A 12,254-nucleotide genomic window follows, 5' to 3' on the forward strand; every position below is an offset into this window, starting at 1 on the left:
GATGTGGGAAAGAATATTCCAACAGGATGGAAGTGAGGGAATCGTTATCACATATATGACACAAATAATCACTGAACCATTGGGTAGAGGGAAGCCTTTTGAAGAAGTCTTGCTTGGGGAAAACTGCAAGAAAAGTTACTGTCTTATCCATATGTTATGATTGAGTTTCAGGTAGGAAACATGGGGAAAATCTAGTGAGTTTTTGTACAAATGACTCCTATTTCCTCTTTTTTTATATATTTCCTGTCTTCTTTTCCACAAGTAAAAACTACCAACAGCACACTGAGAGTGCACTAAGATGGATTTCTTTCCCTTTTCCATCTAAATATTTTCACTCAATCAATTTACAGTCTGTGATATGCAGACCTATGAGGTGAGAGCATCCTATTTGGAAAGTGCTGAGAGAGCAGAAAGAAGTAAAGGTAGAAACCTTTTGTATTTTAGCTTTGATCACATTTATTGGCAGGGAAATATAGCACATTTGTCTCCCTGCCACTGCCAGCCTTTGACCCAATCTGGATTGCTCCTTTCTCCACCCAAGGACAAAGCTGCTCAGCACAACCAGAAAGAAAGAAAGGCAAAAAAGCAGCTCTACCCTAGAGCTTCAGAATACCTTGGGGACTACCCACACCTGTTAGATAGAGGGCCAGTGCTTATCTATTCAGCCAGTCAATATCTTTGTTAACAATATATTCTCTGATAACTCAACCCCATGTTATTTCTCCTTTCACCTCCACGTATATAGCCATGGAAGTCTGGAGAGTATGGAATCCAAACCTCCCTCTGAGAGCAAAAAACTTCAGAATTTAGCTGGGGAATTTTAAGGCTTACAAGTTGTCTTCCTCAAAGCCCTGGTGTGCTGGGGGGAAATTCAGTATCTGAATCCCTATTTACACATGTGTTTATTCATACATATGTGTGACATATTTATGTGTGCATACAGATAAGCATACATATATAATGATGCATAGACATTTACATATGTATATATACATGTATACATATATACCCAAGGATGATTATACTAGTATAAATCAGTTCTTATAAAGATATTATAAATGACCATAACTAAAGATCAAACCCAAAGACGAGTATTTCTCTCTATGTATGTGTATCTTATTCCTTTGCCCCTGTCAATGTCACTGAGATTGCAAAAATTATTTAGGTTCTGAGGCCAGTGAAGCTTGTCTAGGCCAGTGAGCAAGCTTCAGTCATCCAAAGAGTATAAATATCTACAGTGTTTTAGTCCTTACTGCCTCACCTATTACAGCTTAGAAGTGGTAAGAAAATAGGGATAAAGAAGTGTGACAAAACTCTGCATTTTTCACTAGCTGGAAACCATCTCCTGAACCATTCATCAGTTGCTTCGAGAATCCTTTGAGTCATTCTACCTCCCTCTTGTAATACTGGGAACGAGGAATTCTGCTAAAAGCCTCTTTGACTGAGTTCATTTAATGCTTGGTCTCCTTCATTAATCATCTGGTTTATGTTGTAAACACTAGTAAGTTTCCACAAAGAGAAATGTGTCACATACAGGAGCAATTATCAATCCTGTGTGTGGCTTGTGAACAGATGTGTGTCAGAGTCCAGTGAATTTCTCATCCTCTGCAGTCTGGGAGGAGGTGAGGGCCAGAAACTAAAGCAGGCTCCACTCAATCTCTACTACTAAAAATCCTGCAGCTGGTCTTTACTTTGGAAGAAATCCCTGTTAGTGTTAGTTCTGCTTCCAGGAGCCTGGGCAACAAAGCATCATGGGAGGTATCCTGACCCTACTGGAAAGGTCACTTTCAAAGAAATAGGAGCCAAGTTAGGGACAGAAAAAGAACCTTACAGACAAGGATGGAGCTTGGATCTATGAGGAGATGATGACTGGACCCAGGGTGCCAAAGACCCAGATGGCATCCTGGTGGTAGACTGTCTTCACAGTCCTCTAAATAAGAGGAGAACAAGTTTAAGATATTTATTTATGCAGCAAAATTGGCTGTTTTTCTCATGGGGCTTATTGCAAATATGTGGCTTTATGTGATCTAGACCTTCAAGTAACCAATATTTAGTAAAGTAATGGAAGAGGGAAAGGGGGTAGGGAAGAGAGGAGAGAGAGTCAGACAATATTATAATGACCAATATTACATAATTATATATATAATTATATATAATTATCAATATTATAATGTAGTATTTAAAATGTAAGCTTAAAGATAACTGAGTTCTAACTAGAATGGAGAAGGCAAGCACACCTGACAAAGCTATCAATTGCAGAGGTGGAGTCAGGGAATCCTGGAAAGAGTGGCACACATTGGAAGCTCAGTTATTTAAGGTGTACTCTTCAAAAATGTAGAAAGAAAATGATACCATGTTTTTCAACAAAATATTCACTTGTTATAAAGAGGTATAACCAACAGAGAAGATGTCCTGTGACAAATGAGCCTGTTGACAATGGGACACTGTTCTTGTGATTGTTTTTGGCTGGGGATTATTTTATATTATTATCTCCATGACATCTATTATCAAACAGTCCATCTGTATCTTTGGAATATCTTACCTATTTCATAGTATTCTAGAGAAAAATAGACTTAGAAATATGCATTAGGGTCATGTCCCACACATGGGATTGTCAATATTACAATGTAATATAAGTCAAAAAGAGTAATATGGCCTTTAATCAAGTTTCATAGGTTACAATGTGTGACTTCTGTTGTTGCAGAAACTACCAAAAGGCTAGGACATTCACAATGAAGTGGCAGGTGGAGAAAATGTTGTGGGGAAAAGGGATGGGAGAAGTAGGTTTTCTGCTGCTTAAGCAATGCAAGAGATCTAGGAACCTTTCAAAGGGTGACAATGACATGAATATTTAGAGGAGTGCTTGAGGGAGACCAATTGGTAAAATCAAGATGAGAGGGATGGGGAATCTTGCTCCAACAAATATTTGGAGCTGGAATTGGCAGTGGAGGAGGAAAAGAAGGATCAAGAAGGGTCAGCCCTAGAAATCCTGACATATTCTAGCAGTGGTTTCACTCACCCTCCAAGGTCTGCTGACCAAAGGGCTGTCAGTGGAAATTTCTCACATAACCTCTCCACTCTACAACCAAATCTACCAAGATGAAATTTTATTATTCTTTTTTTATGGTGGTCCTGGATGGTATGGACACTGTCTGGGAGCTTTTGTACTCAAGGCTAGTGCTCTATCACCTAATATAGCTCCACTTTTAATAATACCTTCCTCCTCTTCCTCCTCCTCTTCCTCTTCCTCCTCTTTCTCTTCCTCCTTCTCCTCTTCTTTTGAGATAAGATAATTAGAGATAAAAATCTTACAGACATTCTTCCTGTTAACTTGTCTCTGAACCATGATCCTCAGATCTCAGTCTCCTGAGTGTGAGTCACTAGGGACCCTCAGTCTACAAAAGAGTAAATCCAGGTGTCAATGTTAAGGGGAGAACAGTGGTGGCCCTAAAAATTACAAGGTGAGAAGCAGGAAGGATCCAAGAAAGCAGAGAGAAACAAGGAAGAACAGGGAATGAGTTCCTCTTTAATATAAATCCTGCTCAGCAAATTCTGAGTAATTTTTTTTGTTTATTCAGTAAAGATTGGTGAGAAAAATCTGAGTGGGGTGTAAAGTACCTGTCAAAAGCTACAGATGATTTTTTTTTCCTAGGGAAAGATACCTGTAAAAGTATACATTTCGCAATGAACAAAGAAGTGGGAGGCAGGGTAATTTTTGACCTCTCTTAAGAGATAATCTAGGAGAGAGCTTACTCCATGGGCATTTTCAGGCTGTTTCCCAGCAGAAGCTTTCCTTACTGATGTGCCTTTGTTTTCTGTCTTCTCATAGATGGATCAGCAACTTCGGCTCAGTTACAATTTCTCCTCTGAAGTGGAATTCAGGACAGTACGATCACTCACCCTGGGCAAAATCACAGGTCGGTTCATTCTATCCTATACCTTTCTGGTGCACTTCTTTAAAATTAATAAGTAAATCATTTTCTTTGGGATCTTTAATGATTCAGATCATGCTCTCATGAGATCCTCAATTTAGAACTAAGATGTGTTAGCAGGATATGTTAAAATCTGTATAGCAACTCTATAAACTGGCTTTTATTATTAATTTAAGAAAGATAAAATACTGGAGTAATTATCTAAAATATTGTAATTTAAAATTTACGTGAACTGTTTTTAGATAACTTACATTTTACTTAATTTACTTAACTTTTATTAAATTCAAGTAGAGAAACTGAATAATTGAAAGAGCCGCCAGTGGCTCACCCTATAATCTTAGCTACTCAGGAGGCTGATTATAGTTCAAAATCAACTCAGGCAGGACAATCTGAGATACTCTATCCTAATAAATTGCCAAAACCACTGAAAGTGGTGCTGTGGCACTAGGGGTAGAACACTAGCCTTGAGCAAAATAAGCTCAGAAACAGTACCCAGGCCCCAAGTTCAAGCCCCAGGAATGAAAAAAAGTGTAGTATTTTATAACAGTTTTCTTTTTCTACTGAAAATTGTTTTGAATTTTCAATTTCTATAAGATGATATTTACTAGGTTGATGCAAGACTGAAGTTTGCATATCCTCTTGATATTCTGAACATTTTATCACAATTATATTACCTCTTTTAATATCTGAGCTTGTATTATTATATAATATTGTATTTTTGAGCTCTTATTAATAACAGAGATGAAAATTTTGCTTTGGTTAGAATTTGGCTGGTCTATTCTTTCCTCATCATTTCAATTCCATTTTTTAAGCCTTCTATATAATTTGATGAAGCACAGCTGAATGATGTTTTCATATCTAATCTGTTCATCTCTGTTTTTCAATTTGTCAGGTATGAGTCCCTTATTTCTGTCTGGTTTCTTATAGATCTGATTTTCCTCTAAACCAAACAAGATCCTGTTACTCTATCAGCCCCAGTGCTGACAGTGCTGAGTGGCAAAAAAAAAAAAAAAAAGAAAAAAAAAGTGGCAACATAGGGGATTCCAAGCAAGAATTGACACTAGTTCCTTACGGAATTGTTGTAGTACCAAGTGAGGACTCCTGTTAAGAGTTTCATGGCTAACTCACCAGAAATTCTGGCCAAATCCATGGGAAATATTGATTAACTACTGATGGCAAACAAGAGACCAAGCCACCATGGTCCCAGTATAGACAGAATGCCAAATTATAAGAGGTGAGACGAGGCCACTAAAAAATGGCTGCTGAGATTGTTTCATGCTGCCAAGACTGAACAGAACGTGAGTTCAGTAAAATAACTATACTCAGTATAAAATATCAACTTCAGTCTCCCAAATGACAGTTAAATGAACCAGTTGATAGTAACAATTTCTGGGTTGATTTTTTTTTGAGGGTACAAATGTATTTATCCAAATCCTTTCTATGTGTTAGGTAATTCTTTTATTTTCTTCTGTTTTTATTTTTAAATCTTTAAGTAGTTACACAAAGGAGTTGCCATTCAACAAAGCAGTTTATGAGTACAGTGTCAATGCCCCTTTTCCAACATTCACACACACGCACACCCTACCCACCATTCCCTTCACTTTTTCTTATTTTTTTCCTGCCTAATTTGTCATTTAATTAAGCAATTTATTTACATATATTCTTAAATATATGTATATGTGTACATATGTAATACAATACTTCTTGGCCTATATATCCATTCAACATTTTTTTCATCCCCTCTCTAAATGAAGTGAAAGAATGAAGCAAGAATACAAGGAAGATTTCATTATATGCACCACAGAAATGAGGAAATTAAGGGAAGGAGTAGGTTAAAGGGTAATTTCTCCTTATTTCTAATCCCATCTCTTACTCATAACCAGTACTTATTTATCTCTGTATATATATATATACTTTATTGACTAATAACATAGCCAACGTTTTTGTTTTCCATTGCTTCCTGTACCTTAAATGTTTTTACTTTCTTCTGGGGTTGATTTCCTCTCACTGAACCAAATCCTTTTGATACTATGTTTTTTTCTGCCTGAGGGTCTTTTGGTTCAATATCAAATGGCATTTTCCCTCAAGTGTGACCAAAGTATTCAGGGCTATGAAGGGCCCATTAGCACTGGTTGCTAAGAACAACTCTGCAGTCAGGAGTGTTATGATGGTCCCTTACAATGTTTCCAATTAAGAGTTAGTTCTGTGGCAAGTCCTTTCCACAACATCCACAACTATATTGACAGTCTTCTCATTTTCTGTGAGCTGTTTCAGTTATTACCCTGTCTTATTGTAGACTTTGTAAAGTATCTTTTAGCATTAAGATTGTAAAGTATTAAGATTTCTATGCAAATATATTGTTTATAGGCATTATTCATCTGTATTCATTAGTTCTCAAACATTCTCATCATATCAGATATGACTTTCTATACATTATCTTCATTCAGATTTGAATTAGATAATTCTTCAACTTCTAAAATACATGTATTTCTTTCCACAATTTATAAGACATTAATTTGTATCTGAGCAATTGATTTGATCTTGTCTTCAAGATAAAATCAAAGCAGTTTACAAATACAGCTTTTCTTGAGCAGTGTTACCTTTCCGACATTCTCACCCATCTCTTCCAATGCAGCTCTTCCCTAATTTTTCTTACCTTTTTAGGATTTATATTTACTTTTTTTTTAAAAAAAAAAAGCTGATTCCAAATCTAGTAAATAATACTGCAATGAACATGGTTGTTCTGATAGCACTATTGCAGTCTTCTTTATGCTCAATCGGATAAAAACCCAGGAGTGGATTTTTTTTTAAATCAAGTAAGTGATCATTTATTTTCTCCATATATTTTATTGTAATTAATAGAAGTGTTACATTATATTCACCAAACAGATGGTGCATCACTTCACATACATTGATATTTTTCTCATGTCTTGGTCCCCACTTCTCTCCCCCACGCCTGCCATTTAGTTTTTATTGTAATGTATAAAGGGTTTACAGTTATATTCGCCAGGTAGTAGGTGCAATTACTTTTCACACATAGATACCCCTTCTCATGGTTTCTGTCTCCATTTCCCTCCCCTCACCCCCTCCCAATCATTTTGTTTTCCTCCATTCCCCTTCCTATTTCAAATAAACAAATTAATGTGTATACAATATACCAGGTAACAAAGTCAGAAACAGTGACAATATGAGATTAACCGAAGGGCTACAAAAGAGAAGAGAAATAACATAGTACATTAAGAACAACATTCACACGATATAAAACTCTTGCTACTACGGAGAGATCCTTTCATTTAGCTTCATTGTATACAGGAGTGGAATTGCAGAGCCACAGGGTGGTTCTATGTTTAATTTTTTGAGAAACCTCTATACTGATTTCCTGAGTCTTGAACAAGTTTAAATCTACTGACAATGCAACTAAGTTTCCTTTTAGTTCTATCCTTTTCAGCATTTGTTACTGTTAGTTTTCTTGATTAATGGCCATTCTAACTGCATTGAGTTGGAATCCTAGTGTTTTGACTTGGGTTTGCTTTATGGTCAGAGATGTTGAATATTATTCTTCATTGACTTACCCTTTGGTTATTATAATCCTTGCATTTTTTAATTGGTCTCATAATATTTTTAAATAATTTTTATTGTGATTAATACAAGGGTTACATTATATTCACCAGATAGAAGGTGCATAACTTCACAAACAATGATAACCTTTCTCATGACATGGTGCCCATTTCCCTCCCCCTTTACCCCCCCTCTTATCTTGATTTCCCCCTTCCCTATCCAATTTCAAATAACCAATTAAGCACATATACAATATACCAGATAACAAGGTGAAAATTTATAACAATATGAGATAACCAAGGGATGGCAAAAGAGATGAGCGATAACATAGTACATTAAGGACAACAGTCACTCATTATATGGCTTTTGTTTCCTTATCCTGGAGGTCCTTACATTTACTGTCCTTCTATTTGGCCTAATGTCTCTAGATTTTGTTCTATTGTAAATCTCTGCTAGGAGAGCCCAAGGTTTCTACTGATTATGACAAATGAGGGAGACTATTGGGCCTATGTTCCTTTGAGTCTGGCTTACTTCACTTAATATGATTTTTTCTAAGTCTTTCCATTTCCTTACAAATGGGGCGATGTCATTCTTTCCGACAGCAGCATAGAATTCCATTGTGTACAAATACCACATCTTGTTGATCCACTCATCAACTGAGGGACAGCTGGGTTGGTTCCATATCTTTGCTATGATAAATAGTGCTGCAATGAACATCATTGTGCTAGTGGATTTAGTATGCCCTTATTTCTGGAAGGTTGGGTAAATGCCAAGTAGTGGAATTGCTGGGTCATAAGGGAGATCTATGTTTAGTCTTCTAAGGAACTACCATACAGCTTTCCATAGTGGTTGAACGAGTTTGCACTCCCACCAACAGTGTAGTAGTGATCCCTCCTGGCCACATCCCCTCCAGCATCTGTTGTTATTAGTTTTCTTGAACGTGGCCATTCTAACTGGAATGAGGTGGAATCTTAGAGTTGTTTTGATTTGCGTTTCTTTTATGACCAGAGATGTTGAGCATTTCTTCATGTGTCTATAGGCCATTTTTGTTTTTCTTCAGAGAAGACTCCCTTTGGCTTATCTTTTAATGGGATGGTTGTTACTTTGGAAATTAGTTTTGGAGTGATTCAGTTTTTTGAGCTGTTGATTATTTTAGATATGAGGCCTTTGTCCGTTGTATTGTTAGTGAAGATCTTCTCCCATTCTGTAGGCTTCCTAATTAATTTACTAGCTATGTCCTTTGCCATACAGAAGCTCTGCAGTTTCTAAAAGTGGAATTGTATTCATTTTGTTCACATGACTGTTAAGGGATTCTCTTGTTCATTTCTTGTTTCTGTGGTTTTATATCTCTAAATAATTTACTAGTAGTTATTGAATCTATTGTCATTGGTAATTCCATATCTGATACTTGTGGGATTCAAATCAATTACTGTCTATTTTTTAACTCCCAAGTTAGCTATAACTTTATGCTGTGTCTATGTTCTCTATGCACATACACATACACATAAAAACATTTGTAGAAACTCATATATATCTTAGAGATGAAGTAATGAAAGGACTTATTTGATCAGTAAGATTTGGACGGGAATGGCAACCTAGGTCACTAATGCTGCCATTCATCCTTGCCGGGGGAGCCACCAGAATGTCTTTTCCTCTGCTCTGCCACACTGTAATTGTTCTCCTTGGAAGCACTGCCTGAGACTTTCCAATTCTAAGTCAACCCAGCCTAGAAGACACAGCCCCTGACAATGTATGGCTTCTTTCTTCATTCTGATTTGGTTTTAAATTTTTTCAACATTTGAAAGGAAAAAACAGAGGGCTACATACTGAAGTCTCCTCAAAACCCTCTGTATCAGTGATAATTTAGTAATAGAGATATGAGAGAAAGAGGAATATGTAGTAGAGAAGAAGAAAATAAGAAACCGCTTTCCATCTTTTCAAATCAAAGAGTTGGAGAGAAGAATGTAAGATATGTGTGTTCACAACTGACACTATCTATTTTCTTTATGCCCTTGGAAACAAAGACATTTGCTGAGGGAGAGATAGTTGAGACCTAAAGTTTTGAGAAGATTGAAATGGCACATAAAGGAAAGAGGATATCAAGGACAAGTAAATGTAAAGGAAGTTCCATGTGGTCGAAATTAAACTGTGCTCTCCTCAAAACAAAGCTGAAGGAGAAAAAAATGGCTTCATCATCAAATTGAAATCATGACAAACTCACACTCAGGATTCCTCCCTGGGTAGATTTCTGGAGGAAATCTTGGAGGCCTGAACGTACATCCCAGATCTGTCAGATACTGTTAGACAGCTGCTGGGTTAGCCACCAATAATCTTTGTGACAAATAGTAGTGCCCCTTGTGTAATTCCTTCTTCTATGTATGGGAAAGACTCATGGATTTACTTCAGTGAATAAAACTGAACAGAATAATAAAATGTAACTTGCTAATAAACTTGGATTTATATCCAAAAAGAAACACATACAATACAATATAGTAATATACACATACCTTATGCACATTGAGTTGCAATTTATCTGTTGGATCCTTGAGGATCAAAATTTGAGTAACTCTCCTCAGGTAATATTTGCATTCATTCTGCCAATTGCTAGAAGGTATGTGCAATTAAGGACAATTTTACTTTTTACTCTTTTTTTCCCCTTAAAATAGAAAGAATATAAATAAGCTTCATACTTCAGTGAGATCAAGCCTCTGTTGAACTCACAACAGAAATGTTATTAATATTAATGTGATGATATATGACTATGATTTTTTTCTTTTGATTTCTTTTGGTTGTTAATCATCTGTTTGTCTCATATGGATAGGTTTGTTTTTGTTGTTATTGTTGTTGTTGTTGCTATTTATTAACCATTGCATTAGATGAGTTTTCTTTTTCAGCCAGATTTCCTTCAAGCTTACTGTGAGAATTTCAGGTACTACATCACATCATCCTTGTGGGAAAACTCAAGCTTAAAATTCCCAATCTTCTTCCAATTAGCTCAGTTAGTTTTCAGCAGTGCAACTCTAATAATGCTTTATGGATTACTGAATAGGTGAAGAAAGTAAACCTCCCTTTTTCAACAAAAACAGCTTCTGAAAATGCTTAAGATTCTTCTTTGTTATTATACCTCCTTTTCCACTGCTACTGAATTTTGAGTCAGGACTTTTTACTTGATAGGCAGTTATTCTACCAAGTAACACATACTTGTCGCTCTATTTGCTATATTTTTTGCCCATGTCTGGACTTTCATTTTCCTATTCCCATTTTCTTCATTGATGAGATTGCAGGTGTACCTCATCACACTTGCCCAGATTTTCATCGGTTGAATCACAACCAATGGCCTTGAATGGTAATCCTCCTAAGGCCCACCCATGTTCTCCCTGGACTGCATATCTGAGCCACAACATTTGGCATCTCCTTGCTTAGGAAAGATGTTATCCAGGCATTGGAGACTTTTGTTAGGTTTAATGAAGTAGAATTTCATTTTAGATTCTACAAAAATATTGTCTTATTTGCTATTTTAATATACTTTGGGTCAAAGCTGGAGCCATGGCTAAATGATAGAGTGCTTCCCTTACAAGCATGAATCCCTGATTTGCAAACTCCAGTATCAAGCTCCCTTCCTGCAAACATGTATTTATACACAGAGACACAGACACAGACACAGACACAGACACACACACACACACACACACACACACACACACACACACACACACACCCATTTGGTCATTGAATTCTGAAGCTTGGAAGGAGACATTGTATGAAAGCATTTTCATTTGAAGCAGAGACCTTTCTTTGTATAATGGAAACTTAGTAACACTGTCATCTTCTTTGCTATTCCCTCAGGAATCTTGCCTCTGTGCTTAAAGCACCTTTGAACCTTTTGGTTTAAACTAACAATAAGACAAATAGGATGTAAATCAAATCAAGGAAGTATGTGTTGGATTGACACTGTAATTTTCTTCTTTCTTTCCTTTCTTTTTTCTCTTTTTTCTGGCTTCCTTTTTCTCTTTTGTCTTTTTCTTCCTAATGGTACTAAAGTTCAAACCTAGGGTCTCACAATTGCTAGGCAGGAACTCTACTTTCTGGGTTATGCACATTCCCTGCTCTTCTTGTCTTTAGGTTTCATTTATTTGCTTATTTATTTATTGGTCAAATCACACTTTATACTTCTTTTTCCCAGGGCCAGATTACAACATAGCCATTTTACCTATGTTTCTTGCAAAATTGGGATTAAAGAAATGGTCAGTATATCCATGTAGCTTTTTGCTAGAGATGGTATATCACTTCTTCCATCTTGCGGCTTGAACTTAGAACCTGAGCACTGGCCTTGGGCTTTCTCAAGGTTAGAGCTCTACCACTTGAGCCACAGCACAACTTCCGGTACTGCTATGCAGTACCTGTATGGAACCCGACTTTCCATGCTGCTAGGCAAGCACGTTGCCATTAGGCCAAACTCCTGGCACACTGGTACATCATTTTTAAGGTGTGCCTTTAATCTAAATCATCTCAATCTCTGTTTATCAAGTAGCTGGGATTATAAGTATGGATTGCAACCGCTAGTCCTATCATTTTGTTTCTGATATTCTGTGATTTTCCTGTAAAAATGAAGAGGATAATAATTGAGCAAGAAGAACTCAGTAAACTGTCTTTATTGCTCTAAGGTAGAAGATCTCAGTGAACCTAAAAACAAATGGACTCTCCATCCATCCAGATTTATACTGGGGATTGAGAATTAGAAATAACAATATCTTAAAAATTCAT

General features: G+C 36.6%; 1 protein-coding gene across 1 annotated transcript in view; it reads left to right on the top strand.

Annotated features, from left to right (window-relative positions):
• Cntnap5 (contactin associated protein family member 5) overlaps window positions 1–12,254 on the top strand; it is an 852,241-nt gene that overhangs the window by 797,367 nt on the left and 42,620 nt on the right. Inside the window, exon 21 of the mRNA XM_090342979.1 lies at window positions 3,830–3,917. Coding sequence (XP_090199105.1) covers window positions 3,830–3,917 — 88 coding nt within the window. The remainder of the gene's footprint in view (window positions 1–3,829; window positions 3,918–12,254) is intronic.

Source organism: Megascapheus bottae, chromosome 12, assembly GCF_031878675.1.
Source record: "Megascapheus bottae isolate mThoBot1 chromosome 12, mThoBot2.hap1, whole genome shotgun sequence".
NCBI classification, from domain to species: domain Eukaryota; kingdom Metazoa; phylum Chordata; class Mammalia; order Rodentia; family Geomyidae; genus Megascapheus; species Megascapheus bottae.